The following is a 20,067-nucleotide window of genomic DNA, read 5'->3' on the forward strand; positions in this document are numbered from 1 at the left end:
GGTCTCTTCTACTTCAGACACATTCTCTCTAAAGCAGTTCTTCCAAAGGAATCAAAAGCAAACTCTTTCCACCTTTAATTGTTATTATAATAATGTCTTTTGCAAAACAAATGAGAAAGAAACAGCCTATCCATAAAATGGAAGGAATGTAATAAAACTGAAAGGAGCTTAATTTCTTCTCCTGACAGGTATCTTATTTTTCCATACATTGAAACTGGCGTAAGAAAGAGAAGTCCTGCAAGCAGAGAAAGGGAGACTGGTGCTGCTTGAGAGCCAACTGGCTGTGTGAAGGGAACATTTGGCAGCCTGAAGGTCCGGCTGGCTGGGGTGCGCACTGCTGAGCCCCCGAGTGCCAGCACAACAAGGGGGGCTGAAGCCTCTCCAGGGGCCTCCTCCAGAGTGCAAGAGGAGATTTGACTGATAAAGACAGGCCTGAAAGGCTGTCTCAGATCTGCTGTCTGCAGTAGACAGAGGAGGCCTTTCATGGCCTGGGCTTGGAAGGCTGGCTTACTCCCCAGCCTCTGATTTAACAATTTCGTCTTACTTCCAACCTTAAATGAATGGCAAAAGCATAAGGGATCAGAGAGAGAAGACTGTTGCTTTGCAAGAGAGAGGCAACACCTTCTTGGAGCCCTTTGCAAGTTATGTTATTGCTTCTCTTACTTTCCCAGCTCCATACTGATTCTGCTGCTTTTACCTGTGGTGAAGAATGAGCTGAATCAATAGAGGGATGAAACTCTGCTGGAGAGTATGTGCTTCAATAATTAAGTCTTTAACATTAGTTTCTCATTTTGTTTCTGCCATGTTGGCTTTCTGTTCTGCTTCAAGAATTCCTGAGCATCTTGCAGGTAACTTGAGAAGGAAACAATATATGCTTATACTCTGTAAAGCCTTTAAAATGTAGACATGCCCCTTGAAAAGTTGTCTTTTAAAGTATTATTTTGAGATTAATTTTACTTTTGAAATTCATAGTGGTCCCCTGGAAGAATTGTTAGGACTGGTGGTTAGAGCAGCAAAATTTTACTTTGGTAGTAGTTACATGTTTCCTGGAAGTGCTACGAGCACTTTGTCGGAGGTAAAATGTGAGATTTGCACCAAGGTGTTTTTACACTAAGAATTATATGAAAATGACTGTCAGTGGGTAAGAAGAGAACATGGAAGAAGGCTGGGTGCTATCACTGCCTGAGGGAGCTGGGAGTATTTAGCCTGGAGAAGAGGAGGCTCAGGGGAGACCTTATTGCTGTCTACAACTACCTGAAGGGAGGTTGTGGCCAGGTGGGGGTTGGTCTCTTCTCCCAGGCAATGAGCACCAGAACAAGAGGACACAGTCGCAAGCTGCACCAGGGGAGGTTTAGGCTGGAGGTGAGGAGAAAGTTCTTCACAGAGAGAGTTGTTAGCTGTTGGAATGGGCTGCCCAGGGAGGTGGTGGAGTCACTGTCCCTGGAGGTGTTCAAAAGGGGATTGGATGTGGCACTTGGTGCCATGGTTTAGTACCTGAGGTCTTGGGCGACAGGTTGGACTTGATGATCTTTGAGGTCTTTTCCAACCTTATTGATTCTGTGATTTGGGTTAGGCTTCTCTATATTTGTTGTACTAAATGCATCTCCTTCTCTGAAGTAATAGATTTACAGGTAGGGTTATCATCAGATGCACAGTAGGCTGAGCCTTGATGTTTTTTCACCTTTTGAGCCAAACAGGTGATTAAGAATATCAACAGTGGTACTAAGAGTAACAAACCTGGAGGAATGGAATTGTTAAACTTTACACATGAACCAAAGAAATCTAACCTGAAATTAGACCATGACAGAGAGATTTCTGGAGCTCTCTGGGCCAGCTCAACAACTCTAATTAAGAAAGCCTGAAATATATTTATTTCATTATTGTGCTCCCTAATAGCAAACTCCAAATGGAAGCAAGAAACTCAGCTGAACACAACTTGGCAAGTTGCTGTGGTGTCTGAGTTGCATATGCTCAACTCATTTGGCTACACAGATATGTTATAGAAGGGGTTACAGCAGCTTAAACTGGAAATGCTGAAAGCCCTAATGAAAGGTTTGATATTTGAAATGTGGAGGAAGATTGTGCTCTGGGAACATGTCAAAAAACTGAGGAGGAGGAGCTGACAACACTGTAGCTGGATTTGAGCTTTCATTGGCAGAGAAGTAATAAGCTGAGAAAAGACTCGAGAAAGTGCAGGAAATCATATTGCTTAGACCTTCTAAGACCTCCTTTCTGTGCTGTCCCATTCCGTGACATTCATGTCACAAAAGCAGTCAAGAGCTGTCAAGAAACACAGTGCCAAGAGACAAGACATGGCATATGAAGAAAATGTATGTGTTCAGATCTCAGCTGCCCCAGGCCTCTTGGTATCCTCTCACAAGCCCATACCTCTCTGTTCCAGCCTTGCACAGCCCTGTCCTGTGCCTATGAACTGCAAAAAAAAAACCCAAACATATTCCTCATCCCCTTCCAAAAAAACCCCACCAACCAACCAAAGCCAAAAACCCAACCCACCCACAACAAAACAAAAGGTCCTAAACTAAAGAATTTTAGAAAATACCCCCATGGAGAAATAGCTTTTAAACCCTTTATTTAGTGAAAGGTGGCTAAACAAGTCAAAGTGATCACCAGCTTGAATTCACTGTACAGGTCCTTGTCTCTGCTGGGAAGTGAGGGAGTCTGGTTGAAACCGAATCAACAAAAGTAGCATTGATGGTAAGAGATCCTGCAAGAATTAAAGCAAAACCTTTAGACATACAAATAAACATCCATTTCTTGGCATTCCTATACACTTACTTGCTGTTGCTGCTGCTTGTGAGCAGCATGGGGCTGTTAAGAACTCTGCATCTCATGCCTCAGGTCTTGCTTACTCTTCAGCCTCCTAGGAATTTATAGGGTGCCACTGATTTGCCTGCTTTGTTTAGGCCACCCTTCTGTAGTATTTCATCTCACCATACAGCTAATTAAATATGCAAGCACTTGTGAGTTATGGCCTGTCATGGGAAAATTCTGTCACAGATAAGCCTCCAAATTTGCTACTGTAAATCTTGAAAGCCTAATAGACATGTGGTTAAAACACAGCCATAAATCTCTTAGTGAGACAGAAGGCGAGGAAGGAAACCCATGGAGGGCTGGTGGAGTGTGTGTGTGTGTTCACGACAGCAGTTACAAGGGAAAGGCTCAGAGCTCCTCATTGCTGCCAATCCAGCCCCATTAGTGTCTGAAGTAGATTCCTGGGTTTGTACCATAGCTGGAAAGTGATACTTCATGTTACTGAGAAATGCAAGCACCCACAAAAGCCATCAGATGTTTTCACTTGAGTTCGAGAGAAGAAACATTGCAAAATGTAAGGTTCCGGTCCTCCACTTCTTGATCTGGAGTATGTGGTAATCAAACTGTTTGTCTTTAACTTGAAAGGTACAGCTAACATACAGCAACTTTGAAATATGCTTAGATGCTGCTAAAAATCTGTCCAGGTGCAAAAATTGCCCTGGTTTCCAGGAAATCTGGTGAGGCATTTTCTCGTATTTTTGTATTGTAAAATATGAACACAAAAGAGGAGGTGCATGCAGATAGACTGTGGAAAGGATAGATGGAGCTGCCATGGTCTCTTTCATCATGACAGAATGATTCCACAAATAGCTAATTCAGTACTGCTGCGTGTGGTGCTTCTGTCTGCCTCCCATTCCACTTCTGGAGATTCCTGTGCATCAACCCAGAGGCTGGTTTTGCTAAATAGCTAGAGACCAAGTCCAACCAAAATCAGCAAGGGGGAAAAAAAAAGGTGGGGGGTTATGCTTTTTGGTGGAGACTTAAATACCCTGGGGGCCAAGTGAGGGACAGAGGTTGTAAAAGGAGGAGGCTGTGGAGCCAACTGGATGCTGCGGAGCCAACTGGATGCTGCTGGACCCCAAATGTGCTGGGCTGCAGCTGAGACCCTGCTTGTAGAAACCAGTGGGGTGCAAACTCCATGGGAGTTTAAGCATGTGGTGGTGTCTAACACTCAATGGTACTTAATAAAAGGTGTATCCATCAAGTAAAGGGCAATAGAGCTAAGCTGCAAGCTGGAGACCTTGAGGATGCAGAGGATTTTGCGAGTGGGTTTGGAAGAGAAAGCCAACTTGTTTGGGAACTACAAGGGGGAGGCTGTTCCCTGTGTGCAGTATGGGGACACAGCTATATTAAAGGAGACATTAATTGGGAGCATGGCTGCAGCACTGGTTCAGGAAAGCTGTTTGGTGCTTGTTTATGTCCCTTCCATTCCATCAAAGCTCGAGCACTTCACTGAATAAAGGCATATGGGACCAATAAAGCAGATTTAAGGAGATGGAGTCCAGGTGGCAAAAGGTATAATGGGAAGTGACTTATGGGAAAATGTGGCATTCAAAACTCTGGTGTTGGTTTAGGTGACCCTGTAAATCCAGGCCCTGCTTTTAGTCAATGGGCCTACTCATGAGAGCTAAATTGCTTGTGTTGCAGGATTGAGCCTACTGAAAGGAAGACTTTTCAAGAAGGTCCAAATAAATGTTGTAACTCATGCGTATAGGGCTCTTGTTTTTTAGCTCTAACCCAGTTATGAACACAGCCAACCAATTTGCCATAATTTGTGCATTTGATTGGCATGTGTTTACAGAGGGGAGATCTGAATTTATTTTAAAGAACTACTTTTCCCCTGATTTCCTTATCCTTACCTTAATCCTTCTCCACAAAAGAAGTTCAACCCCTCCCCAAAACCTCCCTTCCCCCACTTAAATGCAAATCCTGTACAGTCTACTTTCCACATGCATATAGATACTTTGCAGTGAAATGAGAGCTTTGCAGTAACCATGACAGATTGGGCAAGCAAAAAACAAAAGGCCTTCAAGTAAAATAATGCTTTGTTAGATCTTAATAAGGGGAAAAAGTCCCCCTAGAAATAAATCCTCCCTCAACACGATTCTCTCATGAAAGAGAACCCTTCTACGTTGAAACCAAATGTTCAAAAGCTCTGAGCTTTGTTTTATTAACACTCGTAATTTATTCTTCTTAGAAAACATCCCTTGCAGGCTACCAGAGCACTCAGTGTGGTGTACATCATAATAAAAACTATTTAGAAGGCAAAAATGTTAGAACAAAAACAAAACCCTTTAAGCTTTTGTGAATAAAACCATGCAGGGGGGTCTGGAAAAAAAAGGACACAGATGTGAGGAATCAAAAGCAGAAGATAAATTGCAAACAGGAATATAAACCAAGCCTTGCAAACAAACTGGAGTGGTTTTTAGAAGTCTTGAATAGTTATATATAAAACACAAGCCAGAGATCATTTGTGCAGCTCCCCCCCCCCCCCAAGCAGTTCCTCTTCAGCATCCAAAACTGAGCAGGCCACTTAGCTCTCAGTTTTTCCCCAGAACCAAATGCATTTCAGTGTAAGAGCAGCTGTCATCATGATCCATACCTGCTCAGTCTAGCAGTTGGAAGGCCCTAATCCATGTTGCAGCTGGGCTTGCAGCTTCCTTTTGTGACAGATCTTCTGTGGGCTTCACTTGAGTTGTTCAGTCACTTGAAGTAGCTTTTTTTACTCCAATAAGAATTAGCTTGTTGCTTTTTCCTTCTGAAAAAAAAATCAACCCATTTCCCTGACCCCCACAAAGGCTGAAATATTTATGTTCTCTCCAGATGATAACTTTATTTTCAGGAAGATGAATATCCAGACATTACAGTAACGGTGACCAACCTGCTGGTCCTGAATTACAGACACTGCATGAACAACTCAGGTTGTGCACAGGGTTGGCTTTAAGCAAGAAAACCAGTAGAAGGAGAAGGATAGGAGGTGTAGAAAGCAATGTTTTAGTGATATGGAAAGTAGATAAAGCAACTGTGGTGTTAGCCCTCAAGCCAAGGAGCAGGATCTTGCCCGATGTTGATACCACTCAGCTCTTTACTGGCCTTATCCAGGATCTGGAGTGCCCTGTGTAATGGCACAAGTGATAAAGCTTTAAGTTATCTCAGCAAGTTTGTGCTGTCTTAGAGGAAATCCTTAGCCCATGCAGAGCCTTTTCATGCTAGTCAGGGAGAACTGAACTTTAGTTTATGATCTCTGTGGTTCATCACATATCCCTGCTACATCTCCCCACACACGTTTACCTACAACTACAGTTTGTGGCTATTTCTCTTCCATCCCAAGCTCCCCAGGGCAGATACTTTCAGGGAGGTGGATCTTACCAGTGTAGATTCATAATGCTGTGCTATTTCATAGCTGTTTGTAGCCTTGTATACTGTCATTAACAGAGCTCAGGAGGGAAGGGTTAATTTTTGGCAAAGGATCTATAGAAGCCTTGGGTCTGATGACTTTTCAAATTGAAGATACTGAAGATAAAGGATAGCATAATGTTTTATTATCACTCATAATTTATTCTTCTTAGAAAGAAGAATAAACAGCATAAACTGAGGATAAAGGATAGCATAATGTCTCTGTTGGTGGGCAAAGTCTAGTGGAAATAAAACATTTCAGGACAGGAAAATTGTCACTGAAAGAAAGAAGTGATATACCTTTTGAGTATGAGCAAAACTTTATGCAGCTGTAGCATCGTAAACTAAGGGTTAAGCAAAGGAAAATATGCCCAAGTAAAGCCAGAGATAGAAGACCACATCATCCATTCAGATTGCAGAAGGGGTAATTCCAGCCATGCCTAGAAGGTAGCCAGACAAAGTATGTTTTTTCCATTAGCTCAGTTTGTGCAATTATGCTTGTACAGAGTTACATACTTCTGCACAGTTCTAGCCACAGAAGCCATTTCTTCATGCTCAGACCTGTTTGCAGGAGGTGAAACTGAGCTGGGACATTGGAGCTGCAGAGAAACTCCTAATGAAGCAAGACTGCATGAGGTTGTACTTTGCAGGGGGTGGATGGTTGTATTAAGCAGTGTATTAAGCAATCCCCCGGGATATTTTTCAACTGTAATTCATGCTCAGTCATCAAATATGGAACAGATTAACAGGAAGAGGGTTTGTATATTTCTTGTAAGCCACAATCTTCTTTTATTTCTGACCATCTACAGTACAATGTCTTTTTAAGCACTGGTCTTGTTTGATTGTTGGGGCTGTACTACCCATGGCACATTTAACTGCCAGTATAATTTTCTGCAACAGTGCTGTTTGATAATCGCCCTGAATTAATACAGCCCACTCTCATGAGACCTTCTCCCCCATACACACAGGAAGGAAAGCAACACAAAAAAACCCTCTCTGGGTTGAGATAAAGAGTTTTACTGGACAATACACGATCACCTTAGCCTATTTGCAGAAAAGTGCAGCAAAATGCAGAAGCATAAGCAGAAGTCAGTGATAGGCACAGTTCCCCCCATCCCAGCAGACAGCCCAGTAGAAAAGAGCAAACACCCCAAAACTAGAAACCAGAAGCAGCAACTGGAACAGGGAGCCTCTCATGTTATAATCTGAACTTCAAGCCCCAAGACACTTGCTCCAGCCAGCGCTTTCATTTTGAAGCTGGCAGGATGGCAGTGTGGTATTGAATATAAGCAGCAGATTTAACTCAACCCATGACAATAATGAATGCAGAAAATGGAAGCATTAAGAGGATTAATGTTCAGAAGGTCTTTTATTTCTAGCAGGCTGGCTATAAACATGGCTTTTAAAAATAAGGCCTTAGCTCCAGAAATCCATAGACAGGTGCTCAATGTGTGGCGTGGTTTAAGTGCATAGCTATTCCTTCTGACTGCACCAGATTGAGGAACATGCAGATTTCTGATTCTGATGAGAACAGCAGCTTTAAAGCTGAGCCTGTGGAATCTTTTCTCCTATGGGGCTGCAGAGATTCAGTCTCACCCACTATCATCTCCCTACATTCTGAATATTGAGAAAGAAAGGGTTTTTGTTTGGTTTGTTGTTTGGTTTTTTTCATTAACCTTCCAGTACAGCCTGGCCTGGGCTACATATGAAAGGATGAAACCATGACCTTCAATAAGTTTTCCCCTCAGAACATTTCCTGGGTATTAATTTGTGAACCTAGTATACCTGGAAACTTCTTGCTTTGGTTTTCATTAGACTGAATGTTTTGCATGGTCCAAACAGGACTTAGGTGGATATCTAATTTCTCATCCAGGACTTCCAATCCATTGCCTGTCCACCTGAGCTGCTCCTTCAGATGGGAAACAACTCTCTGCCACATCTGGAAAACTCCTAAATGCAGCAGCATTATCCAGACATGCCCTGATCTGAGCAGCTTGTGCATCCTCACTTTCTAAAGTCAAGTCCAGGAATCAGATCTGGTATCTCTGCTCATAGCTCACCAGGAGTCTGCCACAGGGAGAAGATGTTTGATAAAATGCAGTAACATACATAGATAGAATAAATCAGGTTGGAAGAGACCTTCAAGATCATCGTGTCCAACCTATCAACCAATCCAACCCACCTAAACAACTCAACCATGGCACCAAGCACCCCATCAAGTCTCCTCCTGAGCAACTCCAATGATGGTGACTCCACCACCTTCCCAGGCAGCCCATTCCAATGGGCAATCACTCTCTCTGTATAGAACTTCTTCCTAACATCCAACCTAAACCTCCCCTGGCACAGCCTGAGACTGTGTCCTCTTGTTCTGGTACTGGCTGCCTGGGAGAAGAGTACACTGCACTGGTTAGGCCACACCTTGAGTACTGTGTCCAGTTCTGGGCCCCTCAATTTATGAGGGATGTTGACTTGCTGGAAAGAGTCCAGAGAAGGGCAAGGAAGTTGGTGAGGGGTTTGTAACACAAGCCCCATGAGGAGAGACTGAGGGAACTGGGATTGCTTAGCATGGAGAAGAGGAGACTCAGGGATGGCCTTACTGCTCTCTACAACTAAATGGCTACAGTCTGTAAAAGAGCAGTGGTGCACAGATTCCCCTTTGCAGAAGGGTGTTAGATTTATGTGTAAGAAGGCTGCCTTTATGAGTAGAAATGCATTCTCAAAGCCCATCCTGTGCCTTTTGAGTCCTTAAGGACAGACACTGGCCTTCACTGACAGCACTGTGTGCTCCTCTGACCAAGCCCTGCCTCGGGCCACTGCCTGTGCTGGAACTGCGCTCGATGGAGTGTGGTAATCCTGACGAGGCACTATCTAAAGCAATATCCACCACTCCCCACGGCACCTAGAGACAGCAGCCTCTGTTTTGCTAAACAGCTCCATTTTGTTTATACAGAGTGAGAGAGCTGACTAAGATTTCTTTCAACCAAGTATGACTCAAAGAAGTTGATAGCTGTATGACCAAGAGCGCTGCGGTGTTAGACAGGGGCAAAGGTCTACCAAAATATTTTTAGATTACAATGAATATCTTGGGAAATGGTAAATCATGCTAGTTCATGTCACCCATGCTGAAACAAGGCAGAGTGGGGAAGCCGGTGCTTGTGTCCAAATACAGGCAACACAAAAATTCTGTGAGAGTGGAGAAAACATTTAGTTTGTTATGTAAACATGTCTTTATTCATCAGAGCACTTGTAACAAATGAGTTTTAGCCCTTCTGCTGCAGAACAGATGTGTTGTCCTGGGTTAGCAAATAATTGGAAGTGATAAGGTGAAATGGAGAAAAAAAAAGAGAGATAAAAAGAAAATATGAAAGTCAGATGGGGATCAAAGGATTAAAGAATTGTCAATGGCACAGCAGGCTGCACATTAGCTTCTGGGGGAGGTGACATGCATCTTCTTTTACACAGAATTCAAACAAGTATTGGGGATCACAGTGCTGGGAACAGCCTGCTATGAGGTGAAGAGATCTGTGAGTTTGTTAATTTGTTTCTTCTTCCTGGCTATGTCTTTTGCTCCCTTGTGTTAAGATTCACATAGATATTTTGCTCCTACACATTACAGAACCTTCTTAATTTTTCAAAGTTATTTGCATTTCATGCTTTTATAACTCCAATTGGATTTGTATCTACAATTATTTGACTTGACAAGCAAAAATACTGACCTGGTAGCCAAAAATTTCTGAATCCCACACTTGAAATCTGGCTGCTTCTATGGTGTCTGTGCATTACCACAAACCCTCTGCTGTCATCCCAACAGCAGCTTCATTTCATCTACAATAAAGGACCCACCACCTATTCAGCAGTTCCTCAAAGCTTTGATTTTATCCTCCTTTTCAATGTTCCTTCTCTTGAAGGACTGATGGTGAGGGAAGGGGCTGTAGGGAGCAAGGAGGGTAGACAGGGAGTCAATAGGGAAATTCGTACTGGAGTCTGATTTTGTCTGGGGGATGGAGCAGGTTTTATTTCAGGAGGAAGCTCCTTCTTTCCCAGGTGGTACAAGCACACAGACGTTTTAGTACAAGCACACAGACTTTTTACAGTAGAGAACATCTCTACTGTATGCTCTGTGTGCAGCAGGTAGGGTGGGGATGTGTATGACAGATGGATGGACGTGACTCCACTTCTGGATCTCATTGTGACTGCATCTTTTAAAATGCTTTTCCCTTAAAGTAAACCTACATTGCGATCCATGGGCTCAAAGACACCAGGACAAGATGATCTGCAGAAAGCTCAGCAATTAAGTGTGAGCAAGTTGCACAGAGGGCTGAGCATACACAAAGATCTCTTCAAGATTTATAACTTAACCAAATTTGGCTGGAATTTGGTAGGGATGGCTGAACATATTCATTTAACAAAAGCCATTCTTCCCTGGTCCTCAAAGTCCAATCTGTTGCTCTAGTGTGTGTAAGACTGAGATCTGTTTATAGCAAGGACAGGCAACTTTGCTTAACATTAGCTGTAATCTCAAAAATGTTTGGCATAGTTTGCCTTAAATTAAAAATAGATTAACACCCCCATCTCTTTCCAGCACAAAGATGTCAGTGCTAATGTTAGTTTGTCAGCACAATAAACAGCAAAGATCAAGATCTCAGGAAAAAAAAATGAATTTAAAATTGGCTCACCTTGAAGAGGCACACTGCTATTAACCTTCCCTGTATCCTAACAAAGAATTGCCCTGAGGGCCTTTCCTTTCCCCTGCTACATCCCCAACCTTCACTGCAATATCCCAATGGGAGGGTGATAAATTCCATCTCCACCCCTCCACCTCCAGCCTAGCTACAGTGATATTTGGATATCAGTTGTGCTATGTACTGACAGCGCTCCTGTTTTACATCCAGTCAAGTAGGAAGCCTTCAAAAGACTTAAAAATCAGAGTAACAAAACAAATTAATTTATAATAAATAAGTCACTCCAATCCATTAAAGATCTGATGCATACATTTAAAATTACGTGCATTCTAGCAAAGGTGGCCTGAGCACCTTTGGAAGCAGCTTGTAGGTTGCCTCAGGATGTAGGGCTGGAAGTTAGAGTACACTGGCTCTGTAATTAAATTCCAAGCAGCAGACAAAAGCACTCCCTCCAGTTAGCAGATTCTGGTGAGGGATTTTGAAAAGTGAAGAAAATAATTGTATCCATTACTGAATAGCTCTATTAAATGATCAGAAAGAGCTCAGCATCACCTTGTTATCTGCACATGACCTCTCCTGAGGCATTTGTGGCAAAAAAAAAAAAAAAAAAAGGAAAAAAAAAGGAAAAGGAAAAAAAGAAGAAAAGAGAAAAAAGAAGAAGAAGAAGAAGAAGGAGAAGAAGAAGACAGATGAAGCAAGTGCCTCAGACCGCTGCGTTTGAAAGCAGAGGTTCAGGACAGGGACACTTTCCATGGAGTCATTTCAGACAAAGGTCACATGTGTGAATATCAAATAATTCCTGAAAGCAGTGCCTTTGTCCCCCAGCTGTCTCCCAATAGAGCCATTGTCCTGCCAGGGCAGCTGGCACCCTGACTTCAGCCCCACTGCATTGGGATCCCAGGCCCAGGGTGGCGAGGCAGCCCTCTGGGAGCCAGCCCAGCGCCAAGGCAGCCTGCGACCTCCACAGGCAAGCACATCCACTGGGAGCTGCTGCTGGGACGAGGGTGAAGCAAAGTTTCCACATCAAGCTTCAATCATGGAGAAAAAAGACCCACTGGTACGGTAGGAGCGTCTTCCCTTCTGCCCCATGTGTTTCTCTGGCTTGTTAAAGTAGTCCTAACTAAATATGATTACAAGCAAAGTCAGGCTGTGAAGTAGCATGAATGTGTTTTTGCCAAGTGCAGCTTAGACTGGGATTTGGCAAGTTGGAAGTCCTTTCAGTCTGCATTCAGGGGTGATGTTGGAAGTGCTCTGATTCATAAGTAGAGCATATGATTTAATGCACAGAGAAGAAAACGTATTTTAAAACCCATACTAGATCTCTTCCAGCTTGTTTTGCCTTCTGAAGATATCTTCTCTCTTAACTTTTTTAATAGTAACTGCTTTTCATATATATTGTTACCTTACAGCAATGTTCAAATTGGCATCCAGCACAGACAAGCAAAGTGTCTTGTCTTTGTTTGCATTTACCTTCCACAATATTAAGATTATGCAAATACATCATTATGAATTTAAACCTCCCATATCACATAGCTTTTGATTTATATTCAAATTTCCAGCATCCATGCACTGGTTAAGGCCTGAGCTCAAGGCCAATCTGTCTAAATGAGGTTCCTATTTCAGATGTCTCTACCCAAGCTTTTTTCCCCAGAGGATATACATGGATTTCTTTAATCAGGGCAGTAACTTCTCAAAGATTTGTAATTTTTTTTCATAACTCCCTATGGTGCAAATGCAAAGTGCTGATTAGAGAGGCATGTTGATAAGGAGTTAATTGGACAGTGTATGCCTTGTAGTTCCTCTCCATATGATTGGACTCATAATGGGTTTAATTACTCTGATTTTGAAGCATTAATCATTGAATCCCTCTTTTGAGTCTCTTTTGCTTCTGATTTGCTTAGATTTTAGTTGTGATTCGCTTCTAATTACCACTGATCTATGCAAGCTTCCTGCCAGCAATTATCAATGCTGTACAGGCTGTTCCTCACTGCCACCACATCTGGGATGGAAACACTGAGCTCTGTGAGTCGAAGCAAGGTGCTGGCTTGCTGGTTTCAAAAATAGAACATTGGTATTGTGAAGAAGGTACTGCTCCCTTTATTTCAAAGACTGCCTTACTGGAGTGGTGTTGAGGCTCTTTCTGCAGTTTACACAGGTGCCCCAGATTTCCCTGCTGGATATGTGGTGGGCAGGTAGGCTAGGGGCCAGCAGAGTATGACCTGGAGAGTAGAGGGAGGTAGCAGGTTATCTGTATCTAAAAGAAAGAAGAGGCTGACTCTCCCCCTACCATTTGGTTATCCACAGGTGACCTGGTGAACTGTTTAGAGATAGCTATGGACATTTTGAGAGTAAGAGAGAGCTTCTCATGAAGTCCAAGGCTGGAGAAATCTTTCCTCCTAGCAAGCTGACCACAAAACTGTGGTCCACTTGTGTAGCAATATTTATTCTAGAAAATCTTGCCTTACTTCAGAGGATGTAATATGATGGTTAAACGATGAGTTTAAAGTCACTGCAGTGGGGAGGTTTCCAATTATTCATCAAAGATGCCAGCTGAGTTTGAATGCCAGACAGCTAAAAATCCGTTAGTATCATTCTTGAAAGCTGGAGCTGTTAATAACAGTGTTTGCATAGCAGCCTTTATCTGGGGACAGCAGATGTAATCCTTTGACATTAGTTGAGCTGGAAGTGGAGGTAATGAGTATTTCTGAGAGCTGAATGAAAAGTGGTGGCATGAGACTGCTCCTGGAAGCATCTGAATTCCCATGCACTATTTTAAGTGCTTCACCAAATTAATAGGTTACTGATTGAAACAGAATATCTGTTATTGCTGACAAAACAGTAACAAAAGCTGGTTTTCATGTGCTTGCAAAGCTGATGGCACCCTTGCTGGATGGGGCTTTCGAACCTCCCAGAGCCCATCTTCAGTGCTGCCAACTGCACCAGCCCAGCTGGGATCCACTCTCCCTTGGGCTCATCACCAGGAGAAATGATGACTATGTTTGCAGAGTGTCACACCAAATGATATCCCAGGACTGCTTTGTCTCAAAACCCATGAAACTCTGTGCACTCCACACATTGAGAGCAAAGGGGAACAGGGGCACTGGCACTTTGGTACACAAAGAAATGTAAATACAGAAATAAATAGATGTGGGCACAAGTGGCATTGGAGAACTATTTTGCTATTGTGTACTGCTCAAATTCCATTGCTGGCTAGTGCTGTACATGAAAAAATGGAGGAGATACAAAATCATAGCATGTATGCTCAGATCCTACCTTCTTACCCTGAGTCAGGCACAGCTTTTCTTCTACTGCAGACGAGCCTTCCTTGTCTCTGTGACTGGGAGAAAACGTGTGTCCTCAGATGCTCCCTTTCTAATACAATTCCTGTTAAGTCACTCTCTTTTAACTTCTGTGGGAATCTTGATGCCCTCCTTCCACTCTTTATATTGTGAAGTTCCTCAAAAATTTAAAGCCCTCTCCTTTGTTTACCTAATTTCCTAATGTCTTGTAGAGATTTCTAATAGGAAGCTGTGATGGGTTGACTTTGGCTGGCTGCCAGATGCTCACCCAGCCACTCTCTCACTCTTCCTCCTCAACAGACCAAAGGGAGAAAATAAGATGGAAAACCTCATGGATTGAGACAAAGATAAGGAGATTGTTTACCAGTTATGGCAATGTCACGGGCAAAACAGGTTCAACTTGGGGAAAATTAATTCAAATATTTTGACAAAATAGATTGAGATAGTGAGAAGACAAAAATTAAACTAGCACCTTTCTTTCCATTTTTTCCCCTCAGACTCAGCTTCAATCCTCCATTTCTGATTCCTCTATCTCCTTCCCATCACCCCATGTGGCATGGCAGGTTGTGATCAGTCCGTCACTGCTCCTTCCTTCTCACACATCTCCCTGTCTCTGACTGGGACTGTCTGGAACCAGCTGTATCCAGCATGAGGCAGCCTCGACCTCTTTTCAGAGGCTCCCCAGCAGACCCTGCTGTGCCCTGCTGGCACCTGGGCATAAACACCCAATACAGAAGCCTTACCCCTTGACCTACATAATCCACAAAAATAATCTTTGTTTTGTTTGAGGAGTTCTTGGGAATTCATCCTTGAACTTATTAACTCTGATGTCAGCTAGTCTAGAAACCTATGCACCATTTGTGGAACATGGACAGAGCTATTCCTGCCATTCTGCTCCTGAAACCTCCCGTGGCAGCTACTTCCAACCCCCCCCCCCCACCTCCCCACCTGCAATTTCCCATTTTATCCTCTTCACAGCTTTTTTTGTTTCTTCCTGTGTGTTGTTAAATATGATGTTTAGCTGAGCTCCTTCCTCTCATCCCTGTGGTACACAAAGAATGGGATATATGAACTGTCCTGGGTAATACCACTTTGTTTGCACAGGCTTTGTGAAATGCCAAATGTCAAGCTTCTGGCTTTCTGTTGGCATGTGTTGAAGTGCAGGTAGCTGTAGGGACATGGCAGGGTGTGCTCCCGAGGCTGCTGGGCCACACCTGCCTTTAGCCAGGACTAACCCATGAGATGTTCCCAGACAGGTCCATATGCTTGTGCTTACACACAAAGCAACTCACCGCTTTTACCAGACACAGATAATTTGCAAGGGGGAAGTGTGCAGATCTGAAGACAGGATTATTTTATGCTCTGTAGCATAAAGTTCTCAGGGAATCACTCCAGGTTTTACAGAGAGCCTGGGACAGGATTTGAATACTTCCCTCAGCACTTTGCAAACAGCATAACAAAGCAGAGGGGAGGAATACAGCCTAGGGACACCTCATCCCAAACCTGTGTTTTCAATTACGTGACTCCAGCAGCTTAACTCTGTAGAATTGCTCTGCAGAGTTGAGCAGTAGTTTGTTAGTCTTTTTTTTTTGCTATGGGTTGGATCAGACGTTGCCTTCAGAGGTGTTTGGATGCAGCATATGGGAGAAGGGGCAGCAATGGACAGTGAAATGAAGTTACATTAAGTAGTCCCAGCTGTTTTGCAGGCTCTCTGTGGATGCCAGGAGCATCTGTCTCTGCCCTGAGAAACTTCAGCAAATAGAATTTCGAGCTGACTTTAGTATTTTCTTCTGTGAAAGAGAGGTTTACTGGAGTGGGGAAGCCTTCCTTACAGCAGTCAGCAATCACTAAACTGGGGAAGAAATTCTTTCTGAAAATCTTGTATTGCTAGATGGGAAAAAAAAAAAAAGAGAGATGAGTTAAAACTTATCTCTGTAAGATGATTTGATTTAAAATATTGAAGAAAGCTATTGATATTTAAGTAGCCACCTCCCTTAGAGCCTGTTTAATCCATTCAAAATAAATCATTCTTTATTCCCTTCCAAAGTTTTAGGCTAGAAAGGTGAATAAAGTATTTACATCAACACAACCCCCTGATAATCCTTATACAAACCCATACCAGCAGAGTTGCATATTTTTGATTTCTAGCACTTTCCTTCAGTGTTTTATATTGCATTCCTCCAGAGCTTGACATTTATTCAATTACACAGTATGATAATGGGTTTGAAAAGCAGTCCAGCCACGGATCACATTGTTTTGTTGTTGAGACTTCCCTTATACTTTCCTCACCCGTGGAAAACAGGCAGAACTGTTCCAACAGGATGTTTTTCCCTTTGTACTTTCTTTTGTCATCTTTTTCACTCAGCTGTAATCTGATGAAAAAAAGCTGGTGGTCGACTAAAGTGGTGGTGACATGGTTCAACTTAAGAATCTTTGTGATGCTTGGAACATGGCCCACCTGTCCAAAGTGACTTAAAAAGTAGTTTGCAGTTGCTTTATGCTTTTGTGCTTTGGCATTAGAGCAGGCAGCAGGAAATGCATGTTAAGAAATGCGGAGTGCTGATCGTATGTGGCAGTGGCACTGCTCTCCTTGGGAGCAGCAGGGAGCTGCGGGGAAGAGAAGAGTTTACAGTACCCAGCCTGGGGGTCAGACGCAGTAGCAGTTTGCAGATCACTGAGCCTCACAGACATGCTGCTTCCAGTGCTGAGGTGCAGAGCAGGGTACTCATCCAACTTCAAAGCCTCTCAAAGGGAGAGTATTTTTAAACCTGACTCGCAGTGTGGCCCCAGGAATGGCTGTTTAGGGCGCGAGGGATGGAACTGATGGCAAGGACTCATCAGCCTGCCAGGGCTGCTGGTAGATGCTTAGTATCTGGACTCAAAGATTTTATTTCTGTTCTGAAGGGAAGGGGCAGAAAATCCAGTTATTTCCAAACTGATCAAATATCCCACTCTTCTCAATAGCTGGGGATAGCTTAAGCTTGTGTACCTCATAAAGATATGTCTTTTAGCTCTGAGATAAATCAGTACCCCCAAAAAGCCATTTCAGATGAGACTAAGGTTGTGACAGTGTTAACTGTGTCCTCATTTGATGCCTTTTTCTTTGAGCAACATCTTGAAACATTCCTACTGCATCCTTCTCCACATTGGGCCGCTTCATTGGACCACTCAGTGAAGCAGATCAAGCAGTTTAGGCAGCTGTTAATAATTGCTATTTTTCTTTTCCAGAGCATATATTTTCCTCATCAGTTGTCCTAACTTCTTCAGGATTATTACTTTTTTTGTTTTTAATTTAATAGAGGTTTTTCTTATCTTTGTTCTGGACTGACTGCATTTAACAGTGCAGTCTTGCAGTTCTTATGCAAATAAAATAGCCCTGCATTTGAATTGGACTTGTGTTCATCTGAACTAGGCTCAAGCCCCAGAAGGTCCTCAGCATTTTTTCTTTTCTTTTTTTGATCTTAACTGCCACACTGCCACAGCCTATTCTATGTTGGTGCACTCATTTAACCTGCCAATAAAAGCTTTCATAGATGCAGACACTTCTAGGTTACTGTAACAGCAGCCAGTTCTTCAGTCTTCAGATGCCTTCCTATGCATACAAACAGGAGGAAAAGATGCCCACATGAAAGCATGCACCTATTTGTTGTGGGGCAATCTTCTGTTTCCACCATGACCCCACTTCAATTTCTTCCCCAGAAGCACTGGTGCTACAGAGCATGGATCAAGTTATCATAATATCAGTCAGGGTTGGAAGGGACCGCAAGGATCATCTAGTTCCAACCCCCCTGCCATGGGCAGGGACACCCCACACTAGATCAGGCTGGACAGAGCCTCATCCAGCCTGGGCTTAAACACCTCCAGGAACGGTGCCCCAACCACCTCCCTGGACAACCCATTCCAGGGCTTCACCACTCTCATGGTGAAGAACCTCCTCCTTACATCCAGCCTGAATCTCCCCACCTCCAGCTTCATTCCATTCCCCCTAGTCCCATCACTACCTGATATCCTGAGAAGTCCCTCCCCAGCCTTCCTGTAGGCCCCCTTTGGATACTGGAAGTCCACAATTAGGTCACCTTGGAGCCTTCTCTTCTCCAGACTGAACAGCCCCATGTTCAAAGCCTCATCTGCAGGAAAGTTGAGAATATTCCTAGTGACATATCCCTTTCAATGGAAATCAAACAGGATTTTGCTGTTTAGAAAATCTCAGTGGTTTGGGTTTTGTAGATTAACAAGAAGAAAAATCCTGAGTAAAATACTTCTTTCTTGAGCCAAATGCCAAACAAAAAATTCAAACAAACAAACAGAAACTCTTGTTTGGCAAAGAAAACAAATTCAAGCAAACTCAGAGTAAACAAAACAGTATTAATTAAATCCACATTTTACTTGTGGGGAAGAGATTAGCACTTGGAAATGTTTTAATCATATCCAAGCCTCGAGCCTGATAAGTGTGCCAAAATAGAGTTTGGGCTGAGGGTAAATGTGATTAAGTAGGAGAGATACGTTGCAGGATTATGGCAGGAGTCCCCACAAGAAGTTTCATGTATCCAGGAAATCCAAAGCTATTATACTACTGAGAAAGGTTCAAACATGGTAAAGGATGTACATACAAGTCACAGAAAGAAACCAGGACTGTGATTTGAAGTCTAGAAAACCTGCTTTATTACATCTTTAAGTAGCTTTCCCATCTGTTTTTGTTTTGCCTTTTTTTTCCCCCTGCTTAGCTTTAACCCATTGTTTCTAAAGGACTATGTTGTGGGTTTGGTTTTTTTTGTTTGGGGGGGACTTGTATCACTTGTGAAAGCAAATAAATTAACAGTTATTGTATATGGCATATGCTAGGTACCACTGAGACCTCCAGACTCCTGTCAGGGGGTAGACAGGTGATCTTCATACCGCTGAAGCCTACATCTTCTTTTTTAAAGGTGGATGCAAATCTGCTGATAGGCACTTGTGACCTCTGCCACCACCTCAAGCAGAGGAAAGCAGAAAACTCAAGGACTTGTTCAGCTTCATAATAATAATATTATCTAGAAAATTAATTGGGAAAACTTTCATTTCTTTGAAAGCTATGAAGGCATACATGCTGGACTGGTATTAATGTTGTTACTGCCATATTGGTTGGGTTGTGTTGGATGATAGGTTGGACATGATGATCTTGAAGGTCTCTTCCAACCTGGTCTATTCTATTCTATTCTATTCTATTCTATTCTATTCTATTCTATTCTATTCTATTCTATTCTATTCTATTCTATTCTATTCTATTCTATTCTATTCTATTCTATTCTATATATGTGGTTCATAGCAAGAAGTGTAATGCCCTGTGTTAGAGTGGCTGGTCTGTTAGCTGTAGTACTGATGGAAGAGAGACAGGCATTCAGGCATGCAAAGCTGTGTTGAGGTCACTGAAAGCTTCTCTCCCTTTCCCAGCTGACCTAACTGTTCTGATAAGAGACATGACCTTGCTGGTAAACCTTGTTTTGCTTGTGTGCAGGCACAAATGGTGACTCTGTGTGTAGGGTGCACTTCAAGCAAGGCCTCACCACAATCATCAGAAGGGGCTCCAGGAGCTGCAGTGCTGTCTTCACATTGATAGCCCACATTTAGCCACTGAAGCTCTCGTATCTGATGTGTGACACAGGAGAATTTTTTCCTCTGCTGCATTATGCCCTCCTTTTCATTTCACCATACTACACACCTGGGTTTCAGCCCTCATCCCAATGTGTATACAAGTGCTTTACATGAGTAAAGCATCTCCTTTTTTCTCTCTGGTTAGGCAGAGCATGCAGGCTTGGTTTTGGACAGACACAGATGCAGTACAACTCTGTTTTCTGTGGGACGTGGTAGCCATCCTGGGA

General features: G+C 42.9%; 1 protein-coding gene across 1 annotated transcript in view; it reads left to right on the forward strand.

Annotated features, from left to right (window-relative positions):
- Positions 1–11,876: 11,876 nt before the first annotated feature.
- The window catches only part of ENPP2 (ectonucleotide pyrophosphatase/phosphodiesterase 2), a 70,536-nt gene continuing 62,345 nt past the window's right edge, over positions 11,877–20,067 (forward strand). The window contains exon 1 of the mRNA XM_068158649.1: positions 11,877–11,967. Within this exon, the coding sequence (XP_068014750.1) occupies positions 11,947–11,967 (21 nt within the window). The 5' untranslated portion in view covers positions 11,877–11,946. The remainder of the gene's footprint in view (positions 11,968–20,067) is intronic.

The sequence above is a fragment of the Melanerpes formicivorus genome, unplaced genomic scaffold, assembly GCF_026170545.1.
Source record: "Melanerpes formicivorus ecotype bairdi unplaced genomic scaffold, bMelFor1.0.p_v2 SCAF_40, whole genome shotgun sequence".
NCBI lineage: Eukaryota > Metazoa > Chordata > Aves > Piciformes > Picidae > Melanerpes > Melanerpes formicivorus.